Below are 21833 nucleotides of genomic sequence, written 5' to 3' on the forward strand. Positions count from 1 at the left end.
TCACAGAATCTATTGATGCACTGAAGGAAAATTTCTGAGGGCTTTTCTAGTTAATCTGTTAATCTGTTTCAAACAATGATGAAAGAGAGAGGGTAGGGAAAGATCTCAACATGTTACATTTTAAATTACAATTCAGGATTAGCATCATTTTTACAAATGGTTAAGATAGCCTGAGCAGCCTTATTGCAAGTTTTTGTAAAAATTGTTGGAGTTCTAAAGAGAGCCTGCCAATACCTTCACTACCAAAATAGCCTGAGGAGTTTGAGGACCCCAGATTGGAACACCCTAAAGGTGCTGAAGTTGAACATCTTATATAAAATTTGAACCCTACACTTATTAATGGAAAACCAACCCCACCTATTAAAAGCTAATATACAACTATGAGCTATTTCTAATAGCCTCTTTGGAAAAGTGTGTTGAGCCTCAAAAGAAGTGGTTGGTTTTGTTTTTGTTTTTGTTTTCTAAAAGCAATGACCTGTTTTGATAAAAATATTCCTAAGACTGCCCAGATGTTTGAAGTCCATAAGATAACTGAGCATATTAAATAGGATACTGCTCAGATTCTCAAGACACAGGCCTGGATGACTTTAATAGATGATCTCTACATGAGATCTCTGTCTCCACTTTCCGTTCTAAGATTAAATAAGTCGGAGACCATTTGGCCATTTGGATTAGAAGTTCTAGGCTGAAAAGCAAATATGCATTTCCAGGTTTTCCATATTTACAATTTTTACCAGTTTGTCTTTTGGGGACTGAAATGAGGATGACAACAGATCTAAATGTAAGCTGCATTAGCATCACAAAATGACAGCTGAACATGCCACCCACTATCTCCATAGTACTGAAAATGCACCTCTGTGACAAGTCACAGGTACCAAGAATGTTTCATCACATTGCTTCCCTTCACATAAATACCCCCCCCATAGGGTTTTATGTCTCTCTTCTTAGCTTTCTCTGCCTTAATCCTCTTTCCTCTACTCTTCAGCTTTACTTAATTCAGAACTGTATCTAATTCACAAATTGAAGCAGGACAGGTCTCCCTCACAAACCCGGCCCACACACCAACCTGACAAGAGGTCACTGCTATGGACTAAACCCCAAGTAGGAGTTGCTGCACTGGAATATCAGTGTTATTTTGCTTTCCCCCACTACCTTCTTAAATGAAAGAAAGGTAAGTTCAAGCACTTACTAGTTGGTGAAATCATACATCCATTAAAGAAAAGAAGTTGAAGAAATATTGAACGCTTCCCAATTTCTCAAGAAACAAAGGGACTCTCCCCACAGAAAAAACAGAAAGGGGAATGCCCCAAAGTGGAAGCAAAAACTGTGAAACAAACTTTTCAAAGTGCCCAATCTCTAAGAAAGGTAGAGGATCCTACAACCAGGTCTTTATTTTGAAATACCTTTCTTGGGCGGCATCCTGGTGGTGTCCTGTCAGAACGTCTCGGCTGCCGGTTAACTTGAAGAAGGATGACAGGTTGAAGGGACAAATGTTTCAGGTCTGGTCCGGCACATGCACACAGTTCTGCCTGTTGCTGAAAGTGCTCCCTGGTGCCATTTCACAGTCTGAAACATAAGAAGGTACTAATTTCCTCACCATTAAATTTTCATGAATGTTTAGTTTGCCATTTAGGGATGGAGTACTCAGGTCAAAAGGGTTGTATGTGGGGCTCATGTTTGAAATAAAACTAAGCTGATCGTGCAAGTAGTATTCAAAGCAAATCTGGCTTCATCCCATTCTGTATGTGCTTGCCTGCCTCGTTTTATTAAATACCTTCCATTCTAGGGCTTTATCCTAAATACATGCACAGAGGGCAGTGTAAGGGAAAGCACTTTTAGAAGAGTGAGAAATACTGACCACTAAGCAGACTTTGTAAATTAAATGAGTAAATAAAGAAGATACTCCTACGTGTGGAGTTCAGGTTTAAGCAGCAAAGCCACGGCGCATTCAGTTTAGCTGTCAATCTCAATGTGGGGAAACTTGGAGATACTGTGTTCATTTTCTCAAATTCTCTGAAAATAAAACTTGCTATAAGAGGAAACTTATTTTCTGGGAACTTCAAAAAAAAATTTTTTTTCTATCACACTTCTCAAAGGAAGGTAGTAATCCTTGCTTTAAAATGGTAAACAAAAAAGATTTCCATCACTGAAAAGAAAGGGACAAAAAGTGCTGAAATTTAATGTTGCAAAAGAGGCTGCCTTTTGAGAGGGAGAACACGGGCATTCTCTGGTTACTTTGGTGATAGCCGCTGACCTTGGCAAGAGGAAACACTGTTTTGAAATGGATCCTGGTGGCACATTACACCAAGGCAGCTTTTGGCTTCACAGATGGATTTGTGCACAGATCTGACCCTTCTAGAATATGAAGCCTACTACATAGATTTTAGCTAAAGTAGTGTGTAGCACACCTGGAATTATGGTTTAAAACAAAGCTCTGTAAAGTGATGCTCACTTAGTTTTTTCCTATTCTGGACATTAGATCTCAACTGTAATAGTAAGATAGGATATAGCTGATACAAGTACTTACATTTAAAGATTTACAATGAAAGTTAAAGTGGTTCTTTAACTTGGGAATTTATAAGGAAATTGAGAAGTTTTGTTGCAAATTGTTGGACCTATAATCTAGAGTGAGAACAGTATGTAATTTAATTTATATTAACTTTAAAAATATGTAAAATAACTCTAAATGCTATTCTAACAAAACCCATAATAAACTTATAAATAAATTAACAAAAGATGTTCTTCAAGCCTTGTGTCCAGAAAATTATAAAAACAATACTAAACGAAAGTTTAAACACAGAAACCAACAAAGAAAAATAGATTAATTCACGCATGTTAAAATTTAAAATTTCTATTCATCAAAAGATGGTTCAAAGAAATTAAAGTAGAAAATACTTACAACTCACACAACACTTCATAAGAGTATAAAAAACAAAGAACTTCTACTTATCAACAAGAAGAAAATCAGCACCCCCAAAAGGGAAATAAGTGGCAAAAGATTTGAACAAATATTACACATAGGAAGATATAAAACCTAATAAAAATGAACAAAACATCAGCAGTAATTTCACAGAAGAGGGAACACATAGCCAACAGACATATGAAGAAAGTTCCAATGTCATCTAGAGAAATGCAAATCGAGACCACAAGCGGTAGGGGCATGCTGGTTTAAACCTCATAAGTTCCCCGGGTGAAATTTGAAACTGGCTCCATGCATGGAGGGCAAGGGGAGACCAAAGTAAGAGGCAGGCCACGCCAGATTCATAGCTGGTGGCTTTAATAAACAAGGGAACTCACATTTGAGGTTTGTCTCTGGTGGTCGCAAGACGAGTAGATCTCGGCACTGCCCTGCAGAATGTTAAGGGTTTATATAGAGGCTTTAACTGGGTTAGGTTTTGTATTCAGTCCAGATGGTCTCAAAAACACATTGCTCTTGCAGGACTGTGTCTTTGAGACGGCTTTGGTGCAGGGAAGGCAGGCAGAATGCACCTTCCAAGGACAGGGGAGGGGATAAGGAGCCTCCAATTGCCCGGGTCCAGCTTGAGGGTCAACAGCAGTCACATCCTCTCGACGACCTCCTCCAGCTCTCCACCCCTCCTGCTGGCTCTTAAAATTTTACATGCAACCCTTTTTCCACAATGTGCCCTGAGTGGTCAACGAGAAATTTCATTAGCATGGCTCATTTGCGGCTATCTGGCTACATTAGAGGCAAATACCACAGCAACAATATGGGCACGTGCAAGAGAAAACACAAATTAAGGTAACAATTCACAAAGTAAGAAACAATTTTTTCCATTAAAAGCCCCATGATCCAAACCACCGATTTATTAAGCTCCCTAGGTGGGGGTGGATTACTCAGGGTGTTCACTTGTATCCCCGTGTGCTTTAGTAAAAATGCTGCACGGTGTGAACACACACATTCTACTTGGGTAATGGCACAGGTGCCTCCTTGGGAGGCAGTAATATTGTCCAAGACCACCCTATTTCAGAGGACAGCTTTCCTTGTTAGAAACATTTTAGTGTTCAGCAAGGGCAGGTTCTGTCGGCTATCATAAGGCTTGCTGGGTGAATTTAATAAGGGCTTTTACGTGAGCTACACCATCCTCCAGGCCAATGAAAGGAACAAAGATGGCAGCCAGATGATCGTACCAATGGAAAACAGAATGCACCCTTCTGGCCTTGAGGAGAAGGAGGTTGGCAACTTCTGTTGCCGTGGGATAGATTTTCTCCTGTGCCCAGGGAAAACCCAGGGTACAGTGGCCGAACCACCTAGATGGAAGCCATGGCCAAAGATTCATGCCACAGAACCACTGGGTTTCATTTGGGTCTCCCCAGTAAATACCTGTATGGTGTGACCATTCTGTACCAAACCAGTCACTATCTTTTGATGTAATAGAATGACTGCGCAGTTCTGGTGATATCTATCTTATATCCCTGGTACAGTTAGGCTGGTTCTATTTAAAATGCTTTTTCTGGTCCCAATGTAGGGGTGCATGGGTGCTCAAAGGTCCAAAAGCCGAGGTGAGTCCATCCCAAATCTGAGTGTAGCCACCCATGGCTCTGATGATGGTATTCATAGGACCCTTCTGGTCAGCAATTTGATGGGCTGTCTGTGTAGTTTGACATAAAAAGAATACCCATTGATAGTGTGTGCCACAGGCCAGGTTTTTGGATCAGTATCGCTAATGTCAGATGAATTAAGAGTACAAATTCTAGTTTGTTCTTCCTTTATGTACTGCTTTAGTGCTTTCCAATTCCCTCCCTGCAGTGGTGACACCAGCCATGTCAATCCCAAGAAGGTAGAGGAGGGCAGTTGCCCACAGTCCAACTTTCAGTGCAAAGGGAAATGGCCAGGGCTCATGAGTGATCACCAGCCAAAATGTTCTGAGTTCAGCCCATTGGCTGCTGTGGTTTGTTCCTGTTTCCATCCAGATGGTGTCAGTGTTGGGCTGAATAGCAAGTGCAGTCCACGTGGGTGGGTTGCCCCTACTAGACCCCTCTGTGTACTGGGCATCAGCAGCAATTTCCACTATTCCCTCTCTACAGCCTACAGGGGCTGCCACAGGACTAGGGACAGAGGCATTTGGAAAACCCACATGTTCTACAGGGCCTATTTGTACCTGCATTTCTAGAGACAGTGGGCTGGAGGACAGGTTAGTCCTCTTCTTCAAACAGGCATGCCTGTTAGTCAAAGTGGGAGTTTGAGCTATGGCAGAGGTAGGTCGGTGGAACATATTCTCAATCCAACCTTGATAGGAACAGAAGTTCTTACCATGATACACTGTTCTTTCATGAGAGGCTCTACTGGAAGAGTGCTGTGTACACTGCTAGGAGCCACTGCTCTATGGGCTATACCAGGTTTCTGCCCCCTTCCAGAGTTGGGACCAAAATCCTAGGGCTACTCTCCCCTTCTGTTGTCTCTGCTACAGTTCCCAACCCATACCTTCTGGAGTCACAGACATGTCTAACTCAAATGGTAGCCCTGCTTGGGAGATGCCTAGAGCTTTAATCTCCTTAGTATGTTTGCCCTCTCAAACGTGGCTCGTTGTTCTGATCTCCAGTCTCACACATGTCCTTTCTTTACCAGGCAGTATAAGGAATGGAAACACTGTGCCAGGTAGAGAATAAAAGTCCTCCAAACCCCCAAAATTCCTATAAAAGCTTGCACCTCTTTCATGTCCTTAGAGATTAGCTAGGCTTGCACCTTGTCCATAATAGCTCTGGGACAATTCACGTCTTACCTGATCACATGACTCCCGGAAACTTTACACTGGTGACTGCACCTTCAGTTTTCTGTGTATTCACCTCCCATACACTTGCTCACAGGTGTTCCAGCAAAATCTGCAGAGTGTGAAGTCAGCAGAGGCAAGGCTTCATATGTCGACATTACATCATCAAAGCAATGGGCCCATTTTACACATGTGGGGAATAATAACAGGGACAGATCTCCAGGTACCATCCCATGACATTTTGTGGGGCTGTACAGGTAGCCTCAGGGAAGAATTTGAAAAGTCCATTATCGTGCCTTCCATGTGAAAGCAAACTGAACTTGTGACTCAGCAGCCAAGGTATTCTGTAAAAAAGCATTTGCTAAGTCCAGAACAGCATGGTCCACTCCTAGGACTGTGGCCAAAGTATCTAAGATGGTGTCAATTTTGGGCACAGCTGCATGAAAGGGGGGCATGACTTTGACCAATTCTCAGTAATCCGCCATCATCTGCCATGAGCTATCTGCCTTTTTTTACTGACCATAACGAGCTGTTGAAAGTGCTATGGACATGGTGTAGAATACCCACTCAGTGCAGTTCTTGGATAGTTTCTCCTATTTCCTTGACAATTACCACTCTTCGTTAGGGGGAAGGGCAGGCTTACTGATTCCCAGTTGGCATTTCCCCTCAGCAGTACTGGTTTGATTACTCTAACATGGAGGCAGAATTCACCAATAGAGGTTTGCAGAGTTTGGCCTTGCAGGATGTCAGTGCCCAATATGTTCTCTGGAATTGGAGAGATAAAATCCTCATATTCTTGTGGGGGAGAACACCCGATTTGCAGTGTCAAAGGGACCTTCCTGACCTTAACCAACTGCCCTTGGAAACCATCGATGGCGCTGAAAGGCCCAGAAAATTCCTGAAGTTTACCAGGTATTAGAGTATATTCAGCTCAAGTATCAATCAGAGCTGTCACCTTTTGTTTATTTCTGGGGTACCAGCGAATAGTGAGCTCAACATGTGGCCTCCAATTGCCCCCAACGGCCCTCACTTGGAGGCCATCTTGGCTTATATCCTACACCTGGGGAGTGGGAGGCACCCACCCCGAATAGGACTGTATCCCTGAGGCCTCTGCTGTAGCAGTAGGTACATCAGGGATGGTAGGGCAGGTGGGGCAGGTCTGAGCTCTTGTTCAGCTTTCAAGGCTTTCCACAGGCCAGCTAACACGGTGTTAGGTTGCCCATCTATCTTTTCAGGTGTGATCCTTGCAGCAATGAGGTCAAACCACATTTGCTTCTGGGTTACTCGTACCAGACCATTTACAGCCAATTGGGTTAGCCTGTTGTCTTCTTGAGCTCCCTGTCTGTCTTAGGTCTTTCCCACAGCCTGTACCTATCCTGGGATTTGTCAGTATCCCCCAGATCAGCAGTGGCCTGCCCAACATCAAAAACGGCTCCTCTTATGACTGGGCTCAGCATGGTTATCAGTGCCCCATACCAGGTACCGGAGGCATACTGGAGTATCTTGGCTTTCATTCCCGCAGTGAATGTAGCCCAATCAGGGCCTTCAAAGACAGGGGCATAGATGGCCTACCTCATTTCCCGCTCCCTAAGAATTTGTTTTACCTCCTCTAAATATATCCAGGGCCTCATATGTCCAGAGAGACCCCCTTATTGGGTCAAGCTTCCCTGTAGGATAGAATAATCCAATCTATAAGGGAGTGAGTGCCTTGACCTCCCCCTTGCCCCTCACCCCTGAGCACCCCTGAGCTGGAGAGAAGGCTGTGTGGTGATATTGCTCTTTTTCTTGCCTCCTGCCCAGTCAGAGAAATGCCATTGCCCCCTTTCCCCTGCCCCTCAATCCTGTAACCGTACTAACCATTCCTGGATATTTTCCTGGCCTTTTGTTGGAACTTGATAATTATATCAATAAGCTCAGTGAGCATATATTCTCTCATCAGGTACGCTTCCTGAATTGGGGGCTGCCTTACTGGCTGGGGTTGTTGTTGCTGTGTTTTTGCTTTCCTTTGAATTATGGGTCCAATAGCATGGGGCATGGGGTGTATCATCAGTTTCACTGTCAATCACCATAAAATCCTCCTTTGTTTTCCGCACTTTCCCAGGGAGTCCACCACTTAGTGTCCCAATCAGGCTTTGTCACAGGTGCTCAGACCTTAATCCATGGCAGCTTGAGCCCTCCTGGCCTTGCAAAACAGCATGCTAAAGTCTGCAACTTAATCATCCTGCTCTCCCACCTTGTCTGCCAGCCCCGAAGCGAGCAGGGCAGTGGACAGTGCACATCCTTCTCTAACCTCAGTTCTTCTTCCAACTTTCTAACTCAAGCTTCAGCCTCTGGTTGGTCATCAGTGTCAAGTCGTACTGCCCACCCTAGAGGCCAGCCCACTGCGCGGCGGTTCATTTCTCTTCTTTGCAGCAGTGTGTTATGCTCAGTTCCTCAAACAAGTGCATTAAACCAGTGGGCATTTTCGGGGCATTACCATACTCATGTGGTGGTCCACAAGCATGTAACATGAGCAACCCCTCTTGACGTGAAGGATGATGGCCAACCCTGGGTTTCCCCTATGGATGCCTCTTTTCCAAGATCCATTTCTTCAGTCTCCTGCCCAGTTCAACAACAGTTGGTTTTGCACCTACTTGGTAGGTGGCGATTTTAATAAGCAAGGGAACTTACAGGCGAACTTGTCTTGGGCATCACAAGACAAGTAGATCTCTGCACCCACCTGCCAGAATCTTAGGAGTTTATATAGAGGCCTTAACTGGGTTCAGTCACATATTCACTCCAGATGGTCTCAACACCTTACTCTCTCAAGGCTATGTCCTCAAAACAGCTCCGGCTATGGGAACTGTAGGCAGAACATACATTCCAAGGGCAGGGGAGGGGGTGAGAAGCCTCCAGTTGCCCAAGTCCAAGTCCAGCGCATGGGTCAATCAGCGATCATATCCTCTTCATGACCTCCTCCAACAGGTATCAATTTTCACCCATTTGGCAAGATTATTAAGCCTGAAAATACCAAATGTTGGACAATTAGGATAAATAGGATCTCTTATATGTGTCTTATAAGAGTATAAATTAGCTCAGCCACTTTGGAAAACAATCCAGTTAAATCCTGTGAAGATAAATTTTCCCTTAACTTATGACCTGGCAAATTTACTACTAAGAATATGCAGAAGAAACTCTTGTACATATTCATGAGGATTCAAATACTATGCATTTTATCAGCACTGTTTTTGATAGGAAACTCTTAGCAAAACTTTGAAAAATATATAAATTATGGAATATAAAAATTATGGAATATTTACAAAACAGAATGTTATATAGCAATAAAAGTGAATAAATCAACAAGCTAAAACCAAAAATTTATATGTAAATGCAAATAACTTAGAACTGGAAAAACAACTTTGAAAAAGAAGAAAATAGCTGGAGGACACACACTACCTAACTTCAAGACTTACTAGAAAGCTACAGTAATCAAGACAATGTGATACTGGTATCCAGAGAGACAAAATGGATCACTGGAACAGAAAAGAGAGACCAGAAATAGACCCACACATACATGGTCAAAGGATTTTTAACAAAGGTACAAAGACAATTTAGTGGAGAAATAATAGTCTTTTCAATAAATTATGTCAAAACAATTGGATGTCCATACATTAAAAAAATGAACTTCAAAAGTCAGAAAGAGAAAGACAAATACCACATGATATCACTTATATGTGACACAAATGAACTTATTTACAAAACAGAAATAGACTCACAGACACAGAAATCAAACTTATGGCTACCGAAGGGGAAAGAGGGTGGGGGAGGGGTAAAGTAGGGGTTTGGGATTAGCAGATACAAACTACTATATATAAAATAGATAAACAACAAGGTCCTACTGTATAGCATAGGAAACTATATTCAATATCCTGTCATAAACCATAATGGAAAAGAATATGTATATATATGTATAATTGAATTACTTTGCTATACACTAGAAACTAACACAACATTGTAAATCAACTGTACTTCAACTTAAAAAAATGAACTTCAATCTGCATCTCACCACATACAAAAATTAACTCAAAATGGACCGTATACCCAGTGTAAAATCTAAAAATTGTAAAAATTTTAGAAGAAAACACAGAAGACTATGGGTTAGGCAGAGACGTTTTTTTTTAGATATAATACCAAATGTTCAATCCATAAAAGAAAAAACTGATAAATTGGACTTTATTAAACTTCAGAATGTCTGCTCTTCAAAAGATACTTTAAGACAATGAAAACATAATCACAGACAAGGAGAAAATATTTGCAAATCATGCATCTGCAAAAGGACTCAAAATCAGAATATATAATAGAATATATATAACAACTCTCAAAATAAGAAAACAAACAATTCAATAAAATATGTGCAAAAAATTTAAACAGATATTTCACCAAAGAAGACAATGATGGCAAATAAGCACAAGAAAAGATACTCAACATCAGTAGTAATTAGAGAAATGCAATTAAAACCACAGTAGATACCACTACAGATTTATTTAAATGGCTAATATTAAAAAGACTGGCTATACCAAGTGTTGGAGAAAAGATGAAAAAGACTGGCTAATCCCAACTAGAACTCTCATACACTGCTGGTAGGAATGTAAAATGGTACATACTATACTTTGGAAAACAGTTTAACAACTTCTTGAAAAGTTAAACATACATTTACCATATGACCTAGCTATTTCACTCTAAGATATTTATTTAACCAAAAGAAAGGAAAGCACATGTCCCTATAGAGATTTTTACATGAATGTTTATAGTAACCAAAACTGAAAACAATCCAAATCTCCATCAACAAGTTAATAGACAAATTGTGATACAGCCATACAATGGAATGCTACTTGATAATATTAAGGAATGAACTATTTATACATACAACAACATACATGAATCTCAAAATAATCATGCTGAGTGAAAGAAGCTAGATAGAAAAAAGTACATGCTGTATTATTTAATTTACAAAATTTTCTAGAAAATACAGTGATAGTGATAGTTTTTATCTATCTAAGTTTTCAGGTTGTATACTTGAGTAGGTCCAGTTTATTGTATATCAATTTTATCTCAATAAAACTATTAAAATAAAAGCTATGCATGGGCCAATAATAATAGTGTGTTATGAAACAAATACCAAGATTAATTTACTTTTGTACAATTGATACCCAAAAGGAGAGAGAGAAAGTAAGAAGGAAAGGGAAAAGGAAGAATAGAAGACGGGAAGAAGGGAGGGAAGGAAGGTAGGAAAAATACCTTCGAAAATTAGGTAGAAACAACCCAAATACAACATGGATAAATCTCAAATGTTTGTGCTAAGTGAAAGACGTCTGTCTCCAAAGGGTTCATACTGTAGGATTCCATTTATATGACATTCTGGAAAAGGCAAAACTACAGAGACAAAAAAACATACCAGTGGTTCTCAGGAGCTGGAGGAATTGACTACAAAGAGGCACAAGGGAATTTTGGAGGATGGTGAAACTATTCTATATCTTGCCTGTGGTGGTTGTTACACAAATGTAGGTGTTCGTCAAAACTCATAGAACTACGCACTTAAAAAAGTGAACTGATTACATATGAATTATATTCCAGTAAATCTGACTGAAAAGAAAAACTGGAAACTGACAACTCTTAGGTTAACTTTGGGCTGAAGTTATTTTTTTCTGCCTATATTGAGTCTTTTTTAAAATGAAATTAATTGACAACAGAAAAAGAACATTTCATATTATCTGCCCAACCCCTGGAAACATCTGAGTTTAAACCCCTGCTTTAAACCCATTTCAACTAACACCTTAATAGCATGATCTACTACCTAGCCATGAATATATCTGTCTGTAGGAATAGAACAGGCAATGTGTGGGATGGTTAGAGTTACAGGGAGACAGGGACTGCTGGGATCCTATAGTTAGTACATAGATTATAAGAACCTGGAGGAGAGGAACTGCAACTTAGGACTGATAAATAGGAAATTACAGCTGAGTGTTTGATCTGAAGGAGACAAAAATATAGCCACAATTTGTGTGCTATTTTATCTATCTGATGAGGGTCTTAATCATCAAAATCTAAAAGCAGGAATATTAGAATCTAAAAATTAGTTTATTTTTATTTTAAATAACAAGCATAGTGCCTCATACATAATAAGTGGTCCATAATTGTCAGTTGGAAGGAAAATGAAGGAGACTAAAAGATGAAAGCGCTAACTGCATGGTACAATATCTATGCAGTTGCACGGGATCTTACGAATAGAAGGGCCCCATTCTTGGCTTAATGTTCTTCTGTTGCCACCTTGAAATTCTTAATAATTTTTTAACATGAGGCTCTACATTTTCAATTTGCACTAAGCCTCATGAATTGTGTAGCCAGAACTAAATCCAGGAGATTCTGGAGCCATCACTGAACTTTCTCTAATAGAGGACAGTGAAGAAGACTGTTTTTGACATGGTACATCCATTTGACATTGTCATAAAGACATAAGACACATAGTAAAGCACAATTTCAAGTTATAAGACCTATTGAGGTGCATCGACAAACCACAGAGGCAACACATAGATCAAACTGGAGGGTGGCAATCAGACTACATGTATATGACTACATAGCTATTTTTAAGTTGACAGATTGGATAACCCCTGAAGGAAAAAAAAAAAAACATCAAGAATGGAAGTAGTGCCTACAACATCAAAATAAATCACAAGTAGCTGGTATGGGAAAGACTGCCACTCAAGTATCACTGGTTTGTGCCATATCCACAAACATGATTATGACCACCCCAATTCCAGTCCATCTTGTCTGCCAAATGAAAAGATGGGCATGTCTAAGAAATTTATTTAAATTTTCATCCAAAACCAAATCCCAACTAAAAACAACTCTGCCAGGAAGGGTGAGGTGAGGTAAAGGCTTGTGGTCTCAGTTTCTTAAATGTTGTCTGATTCTTCATCTACAAAACATAAGAGGAGACAGGCACTGGAATGAGTTTATTAATGTTAAATATACTTTCCCACATTTGGAAAGTGTCTTGTCATTGAGGCCAGTCACCCTCTCACTAGACCTGAATACAGTTAAGCCCAAATCAAGAGATGAGGGATGACTGTACTGGGGCCTTCTCATCACGGTTACTTTTGTACTATACATCAGTGACCATGCGATTGATCATCCAAATCAGGACACTTTTGGGAGTGCTAAAATGTTAAGCTGTAAAGGACACTGGGACAATGGACACAAACCATGGTTCTCCCAGGCCAGTTATGACATATAGTCACCCTAACTGTAATATTATCATGCATAATACAGGCATCCCATTAACCTTTAGTAGTATCAATACACACCATCAATAAAAATGACAGTTACAAAGACACTGACATACATGTATCAAGTGATTTTTCTGTGCTGGGCATTATGCTAAGCACTTAATTTTTTTTAATTTTATTAATTTATATTTTATTATTTTTCATGCATTTTATCAGAAATGCATTTTTTGATTGTATATGTAGGTGCATAATGCTTTTGCAAATTGGCCTATGGAATTGGTTCTTTGGTCTATTTTAAATTATTTTGATGCAAAATGCAATTAATTTTGGTTGCTGGAGTTGGGGAAGGGGTGGATAGTGCCTAAAGAACTAAGAAAAATGAACAGTGAAAAAAAATAGCTAGTTTAAAATGTAGATAATGGAAAATTAAATTATATTTGAGGGCAGCTTGAGTATGATATGCATGATATGAGTATGATATGTATTTTAAAGTAAATACAATCCTTGTTTAGTTAAGAAAAGATAACTTTGGTGTTAAAATTCCTTTAATTTATTCCTCTACATATTAGATAAGACTGCTTATTTTAATAACAAATATTATAGTAGTTAAATTTCAAGCATATATTTGACATGAGTAACTCTGCCAACATATATGGAGACCAGAGAAGAAGCTTATAAATTACTTCAAGACTTTATACATACATCCAAAAACAACTTCTGCAGAGAAAATCCTTGGGAAAATGTCAAATATTTTTTATATATTAATGTGGCTTCTAAAAATATATATAGATACATAGGTAGAGTTATGCTATTGCTATCATTACCTAATAAAAAGTCTACAAAATTTATTTTCCCTTTCTCAAAGGATTTTTCTAAGAAATAATTAGGTTTCTAAGACTGTGAACATTTTGCAGTCTTAAAGTCAGTTGCTATAAAAATTCAAGGGATTAGAAGTAGTATGCTAAGCTGTATTTATTAATTGTGTGGACCACATTTAAAATTATGAATCCTACTTTCTTAAACTTATGGTTAGCATTCTTTAAAATATCTTTCTGTGCATTATGTAAATTCATATCACAGAAATTGCAAACAAACCCACAAAACATTAGAATAAATTACATTAAAATATCACCAGCAGTTATTTCCCATGAATGAAATTCTTAACACATTGATATAACTCTATATTTCCTGACTATAAAAATAAATGTATACTTATGGCAAAAAATAACAATGAAGAAGAAAAGCATAAAGATGAAAGTAAAAATTACATGCTCAGAGGGATTATGAATTGCTTCTTAACTCCTTTATGTTCTTCAGTAATTTAATGATTTTTACAGAAAGTGGGTATCAATTTTCCAATCAAGATGAACAATGATTGTGCAGTAAAGTGAAATAAAATGCAACTAATTCATTAAGAGTAAAAAGGAATGAGGAGATATGACTGTGTTTTCTATAAAGAAACCCTTGACCATTCTTAGAAAAATTGGGTTTTAGTCCCAAACCTGACATGTAGTAGCTCTGCCACCTTAACCAAGTGTCACGAGCCCTCTCTGTAAGATGAGACAGAAGGAGATTTTCTGTCAATTCATTCTCTCTGCTCATTTATTTCTGTCTGTGCCTTCATTCAGCCAATACTATTGAGAACCCTCATATAACAGGGCCTGGAATAGTATAATGGCATAGTGAACAATACAATCAGTATTTTTATTAACTCTTTCCGGCTCCTTTGTGCAGATAGGTTAGAGATGGGGGTGCAGTAAAGTGGGACAACAGACAGGAGACTGCTATAGTGCAGTGAGCGTCGATGGGGGCCTTGGACTACAATGACAGCAGTGAACGCTGGGAGAGTCAGATGACTTCAAGACATATTTGGACTTAGAATAGTCAAGACTAGCTGATGAATTGAAAGAACTGTAGGAAAAAGCAAGGAAAAGGAAGATTCAAAAATAACTCCCAGGCTTCCAGGCTTTAATTACTCATGAGATGAAAGCAGATATTATAGTGTACAAGGAATGATAGATGATTAGTGTACGAGAAAATAAGATCCTTTTAGATAGAAAATTAGAGTAATAGGATAGATAAATATTGGTCTTGTATAGGCAGGTGATGGGGTGTGGGGCTTAAGGCATATGTTTTAAATAGGAGACCAGGAAGGGACTGTCTGAGAAGTTGCATTTAAATTGGGACCACAGTGAGTTCCTCTAGAATGGGGGACATGATCATCACCTACACTACTTCAGGAGAAAACTCTGAAAATTATAGCAATTCAAAAAATTTCCCTCAGATTTCCCTTCAAAATTTACTAGATAGTCAAATGCTCTACCCCCGAGCTATACAGAATGAAGTAAGTGAGAAAGAGAAAAACAAATACCATATGCTAACACATATATATGGAATCTAAAAAAAAAAAAAAAAATGGTTCTGATGAACCTAGGGGCGGGACAGTAATGAAGACACAGACATAGAGAATAGACTTGAGGACACAGGGAGTGGGAAGGGTAAGCTGGGATGAAGTGAGAGAGTGGCATGGACTTATATACACTACCAAATGTAAAATAGATAGCTAGTGGGAAGCAGCCTCATAGCACAGGGAGAACAGGGAGATCAGCTCGGTGCTTTGCGACCACCTAGAGGGGTGGGATAAGGAGGGTGGGAGGGAGATGCAAGAGGGAGGGGATATGGGGATATACATATGAATATAGCTGATTCATTTTGTTATACAGCAGAAACTAACTGTAAAGCAATTATACTCCAATAAAGATGTTAAGAAAAAATTACTAAGTAGTCATTTCTGTGCTAGACTATATTTTTAAAAAATCAGGAATTCCTTATTAATGGAATACTCATTCTCTTATACTTTTCCAGTTATGAAGATGTTTATGCAGAATCCCCTATATCCAAGAATGTGCCCTGAACAACTTAGAATAGAAGGGATTTTTCCACTGACTTTCTAGGATTCGTTAATAAAACTATACGTCAACATGTTTGTCAGGCAAATTTTCAAGATATATCTGATCCTATCAGATGCTAGGTATGACACAGTGGGATATCCATGAGGTTTTCTTGGTGATCTTGATTAGTCTTCTAATACTGTAATAATTTAGACTTCTATTCTGACACTAGAAGACTAATTCAGAGTTGAATGGTTATGGCTAACCAGAGAGATTAATTTAAAAAATTAAACAGTTCAGAGGAATAAGGTGTTCTAATTATGAAACTGATAGGAGGTACTATGTCCAAAGTACACTGAAGAGCTTGTAGAAGACCTGCCAACTAGGGATAGAGACAGGGCAGAACCATGGGTAGGATTTATACTTCTTGAATTTTCAGGTCAAAGGATGTATTGACTAGGAAAATCTTGAGTAAGTGAAAATAGATCCAGCACTCAGAACAATAAGATCTCTATGCCAGACGTGTCAATACTAGGCCATTAAAATAGGCTTGTGAAAAGAGAAAATAATAGGCAGTTTAATAATATGTCCCTGTGAAATCTCTGAACTTTAGAAAATAAACAAATTGGTCGTCATTGGTAAACAGCAAACATCTGAAATGCTCCAGACCTGAGGAACTCTGAACACCACGGAGGGCTGCTGACATTTTTGCTTGTCTCTCCCATATTTCTTCTCATTAGTTGGTTGAAAAAAAGAACATTCAATAGAAGTTCTAGGCTTCCTTTTTTAGGGCAGGGTTTCTCAATATTGGCCCTATTGACATATTTGACAAAATAATTCTCTTTGTGGGGGGATCATCCTCTAAATTGTAGGATATTTAGCAACATCCCTGGCGTCTGCCCACTAGATGCCAATCGCACAAGCCCCCAAGTTATGACAACCAAAACTCTCCGGACATTGACAAATGTCCGCAGGAGACAAAAACCATCCCTGGTTGAGAACCACTGCTCTAGGCTGACAGTTACTATATACCATAGATTCAAAGATCCACACATTGCTGTATTCTTTATTATTGAAAGAATTAAAAGCACTGGAAAGATCTGGGACAGAAACATACAAGGCACCAACCCCCAAACTGTGCCATTTTATTTATTCCATACCACATTGCTAATTATATATTGAAATCTTAGAAAATGAGCCTTTTGAATGACCTCATTTTTCATAATTATTCTTAGAAATTGTACAAGTCCAAACAAGTTAGGTATGTTACTAATTGAAATGTACACAAATTTCTTGACCAAATGTACTTAGTAAGGCTCCTTTAAGCTGGCCCATCCTCAGATCAGGGCAGGCCTTTCCTGCTATGGGTAGAAGCTTGGTCTTTATTCTGTTGCTTGGCAGAGACAGAAGGCAGACTAGACATCACAGGAAGAATGGAAGATCACTTCAACCTTATTCTGGATCCCAGATTCCCTTTTCTTACCTTTAACTCTGGCATATTTCCCTGTATAATGAGAGTGTCTTAGTCTGTTCAGGTCACTATAACAAAGTACCACAGACTGGGTGGCTTATAAACAACAGAAATTTATTTCTCACAGTTCTGGAGGCTAAATTTATTTCTCACAGTTCTGCTAGGGTGCCAGCATGGTTGGGTTCTGATGAGAGCCCTCTCCTAGTTGCATACTGCAGTCTTCCCATTTTATTCTCACCTGGCAGAAAGAGGACTTGAGACCTCTCTGTAGTCTCTTTTATAAAGGCAGTAATCCCATTCATGAGGTTCTACCCTGATGATCTAATCACCATCCAAAGGCCCTCCCACCCACCTCCTAATATCATCACATTATGAGGATTTCAGCATATGAATTTTCTGGGAATACAAACATTCAGTCCATAACAGGGAGCTACCCTATTTAGTGACGCTGAAAGGGCCAGCAGTCATAGAAGAGAGAAACTGTCTCTAAGGGGTGAATGTATATGTGCTAAAAACAACTGTTGTAGGGCATGCATTCAGTGAGGTGATGTAACTCTGTCTGGGTTTATATCAGATTTGCCTAAAGACACAATCTGCTTAATCATAGTTTCCCCTATCTCCAAACTCCAGATTGCCATCACCCCTGGCAACTCTATCTCATAGCTCCTCTCTATGCATGATTTAAACTCTTATTCCCATTGCTAGCTGCCTGATTCTGATTTTCCCAAATCAAATTCAAAAGAGGAGAGAGAATTTGATTGACTTACCCTATCTTTTCAAATAATAATAATAATAACTATAACATGCAACAGGATTAGGTATCATGTACCAAACAGCATATGGATTAACTCTAAATCCTTACTTCAAACAAATCAAATAGGAATAATCATTAAGCTCATTTTATGAAAGAAGAAAATGAAGATCAAAGTCAAGTGGCAAACCTTGGATTTGGACCTAGACAGTCTGACTCAGCTCCCATTCTTTTAATCACCTATAATTTGATGGTCATGGGTCAGGTGCCCAACATGGTCCAATTTTGGCTGCACCCGAGTAGGACAAAGCATGTGGTCCCCACAGTAGGAGCTGAGGGCAGTGCCACATCATTTAAAAGTGGCCTAGGCATGTGGCAGGAAACTACCTTTGACCTAACACAACAGCTATCCAAAAGGGTAACAAAGGCCACTTTAAACATGAAGTGAATAACTGGTTAGCAAAAATATATTTCCTGTACCATGAAAAGAGCAAAAACAGAAAAGGTAAGGCCAAGCTTTCCCTTTAAGCAACAAAATACATCAAGTTATTATACATCCACAGATTTGCTGAGCAAATTGGATAAGGAAAAATTCTACACATCCTTTAAATGCTAACATTCTTGTTATTAAATTATGTTTTTGAATCATCTCTCAGTGATTAATGTACACTGTCAAGCCCATTTTATTTTATTTATATTTTATCTTATATTTTGCAGAAAAGTATATAGGAGTAGAGAGCTTCTACTTCTAAAAGTACATCTTTCTACCACCTTTGTCAATGAAAGTGTGCTTACCTAATTTTGAATATCTACTTTAAAAAAATTTTTTTTGGCTGCATTGGGTCTTCGTTGCGGCATGCGGGCTTTCTCTGGTTGCAGCAAGCGTGGGCTACTCTTCGTTGCAGTGCGTGGGCTTCTCATTGCGGTGGCTTTTCTTGTTGCAGAGCATGGGCTCTAGGCACGTGGGCCTCAGCAGTTGTGGCTTGTGGGCTCCAAAGCGCAGGCTCAGTAGTTGTGGCGCATGGGCTTAGTTGCTCCGTGGCATGTGGGATCCTCCTGGACCAGGGATCGAACCCGTGTCCCCTGCACTGGCAGGCAGATTCTTACCCATTGTGCCACCAGGGAAGTCCCGAATATCCACATTTTAATCCAGCCTCTTGCAAAGCTTGCAGATATGTCTCCAAGTTCTTCTGGAATTTAGAGTTACATAAGAAAGAGTTTAATTTTAGTTCTTTTTATTGGCAAACTTTTTTCTACTTCCTGAGCACTTATTTTTTTAAATCCTAATAATTAATGTATTTGTAAGAATGGACTTTGCAGTATTTCTTTTGTGGGGGGGGGGGTTGTTTGTTCTGAATGCTTTTTACTAGAATCTGTGAGCCTTTTCAATCTACATACTTTGACTTCTTTCAACACGGTCATTTTATTCCATTACATTTTTAATATTTATTCTGTTTATGTTATCTTTGTTGGTTCCTTAGGAGTACTTAAAGTTTTTAGCTTTAGCTTAAACTCCATTCTTTGCCCTCTATTTATTTATTTATTTATTATTTTTGGCTGTGCTGGGTCCTCGTTTCTGTGCGAGGGCCCTCTCCAGCCGCGGCAAGCGGGGGCCACTCTTCATCGCGGTGCGCGGGCCTCTCACTATCGCGGCCTCCCCCGTTGCGGAGCACAGGCTCCAGACGCGCAGGCTCGGCAGCCGTGGCTCACGGGCCCAGCCGCTCCGCGGCATGTGGGATCCTCCCAGACCAGGGCTCGAACCCGTGTCCCCTGCACTGGCAGGCAGACTCCCAACCACTGCGCCACCAGGGAAGCCCCATTCTTTGCCCTCTATACCCATGACCTTTTCCTTTTCCATCTTCTTGTCCTTTTACTCTATATTCTGCAAAAATTTCTCAAGTTTGTTTTCCATGTGAGTATATGCATCATTGACTGTGCTCTTTACTCCCTCGGCATGAACGTTTTATCCTTTTTGCATTGCTTTAGTTCCTTGTCACTCTTTACTATCTCTCCCATATCTCTTTCAGTCTCACTTGGTACCTTCTCATCCCGGCTTGTTCTTTCCTCGTAGCTTTGTGCTATTTCATAATGGTCATGTTTTCTTACACCCTGCTCTTATTTTTATGGGCTTCATTAATGTCTTTTGTGATTGTTCATCCTTGACAAGGAGACACTTGTTCAGATTCACTATTCTCAAAGAGGTAGAGTGTGTGGATGGCTGATGTTTTCAGAGCCACCTGCTCTCCCTAACAACTTACTTTCTAAAGAGATAGGAGCTTTGAGAAAACGACTGTTGAGGAAGGTTGCAGTTGATGTGAGACTAGCTATGGGGCATTGTAGCCTGGGAGATATAGTTCTCAAAATAAAATGTCATACTGTTTTGTTTTGTTTTTTTGGTTTTTTTAAGAGGAACATTTTCAGGAAGATTTTTTTTTAAATTTATTTATTTATGGTTGTGTTGGGTCTTCGTGTCTGTGCGAGGGCTTTCTCTAGTTGTGGCAAGCGGGGGCCACTCTTCATCGCGGTGCGCGGGCCTCTCACTATCGCGGCCTCTCGTTGCGGAGCACAGGCTCCAGACGCGCAGGCTCAGTAATTGTGGCTCACGGGCCTAGTTGCTCCGCGGCATGTGGGATCTTCCCAGACCAGGGCTTGAACCCGTGTCCCCTGCCTTGGCAGGCAGATTCTCAACCACTGCGCCACCAGGGAAGCCCTGCCATACTGTTTAGTAGACCTTGTAGTACATAGCAATTTGTAGACTGTAGATTGTAATTTTTCATGAATTCCATCTTTCCAGAAAAACAGAAGGGCGAGTAGCTTGGGGAGAAAAGATCTCATTTGAGTTCAGCAGAGCTATTCCAAGAGAAAGTTTGCCAATACTGGGAATTTTTTAAAAGAATTATTCCCTTGCTGGCCAGGTCTATCTGAGAATAGTTTACCAGACAACAGGAAACAAAAAAATAAAACTGAACTCTACAAGCATCTTTTCCTATTCATTAACAAAATATTTAGTACTATCTCTGACAGTTAAACAATCATTAAAGAATATATGGAAAATGCATAAAAGTAAGAAGAAAAAATTCCCCATAGTCCTATCACTAAAACCCAACTACCACCATTAACATTCTGTGGATTTATTTCCAGTTTCTTTTTTAATGTATACTTTTATTGGGTGTTAGGGGAGTGGAAGACGGGGATACAAATGTGTGTGTGTGTGTGTGTGTATGTGTGTGTGTATATATATATATATATACACACACCCACAAAATGCATAGTTTTATATGGTGTAGGGGAGTGGGAGAAGGGATATATACGTGTGTGTGTGTGTATATATGTATATATACAATTTCAGTATCCTACTTTTTTAGCTAGAATTGTGTTAAATGCATTTTATATGTTATTCATAAACATAATTTTTAATGGTACTTTAAGTTGCATCAAAGTGATGTACTATGGCAACTTAGGCTGATTCTAATGATTCGCCATTAAAGAAACTTGCAATAAATATTTATAATAACTCTCTTATTACAGAGTTCCAAAACTAGTGCCATTGATTCAAAGGGCATAAACATTTAAAATATCTTAATATATATTTAACTTTACAAAAGTGTTGGACCAGTTTATAGAACAATCAGCAAAATACAAATATGCCTAGCTCATCCTATCCTTATCAATACTGGATATTTTTATTAGTTTCATTCTTTGGTTGGGTTAACTTTTTTTCTTTAC

The 21833-nt window shown here is 39.4% G+C and overlaps 1 protein-coding gene across 5 annotated transcripts in view; it reads right to left on the reverse strand.

The window, feature by feature from the left end:
- TMC1 (transmembrane channel like 1) overlaps positions 1–21833 on the reverse strand; it is a 374801-nt gene that overhangs the window by 125444 nt on the left and 227524 nt on the right. For 3 of the 5 annotated variants that reach the window (XM_068553355.1, XM_068553357.1, XM_068553354.1), the window contains 4 exons: positions 7587–8729; positions 5742–5841; positions 3298–3645; positions 1404–1566 (listed from right to left, as the gene is read on the reverse strand). In XM_068553355.1, coding sequence (XP_068409456.1) covers positions 1404–1419 — 16 coding nt within the window. In that variant the 5' untranslated portion in view covers positions 1420–1566; positions 3298–3645; positions 5742–5841; positions 7587–8729. Of the gene's footprint in view, positions 1–1403; positions 1567–3297; positions 3646–5741; positions 5842–7586; positions 8730–18902; positions 19021–21833 lie in introns of those variants that run through there. The other 2 variants (XM_068553359.1, XM_068553356.1) reach the window with 2 other exon arrangements.

This window comes from Eschrichtius robustus, chromosome 10 (assembly GCF_028021215.1).
Source record: "Eschrichtius robustus isolate mEscRob2 chromosome 10, mEscRob2.pri, whole genome shotgun sequence".
Lineage (NCBI taxonomy): Eukaryota > Metazoa > Chordata > Mammalia > Artiodactyla > Eschrichtiidae > Eschrichtius > Eschrichtius robustus.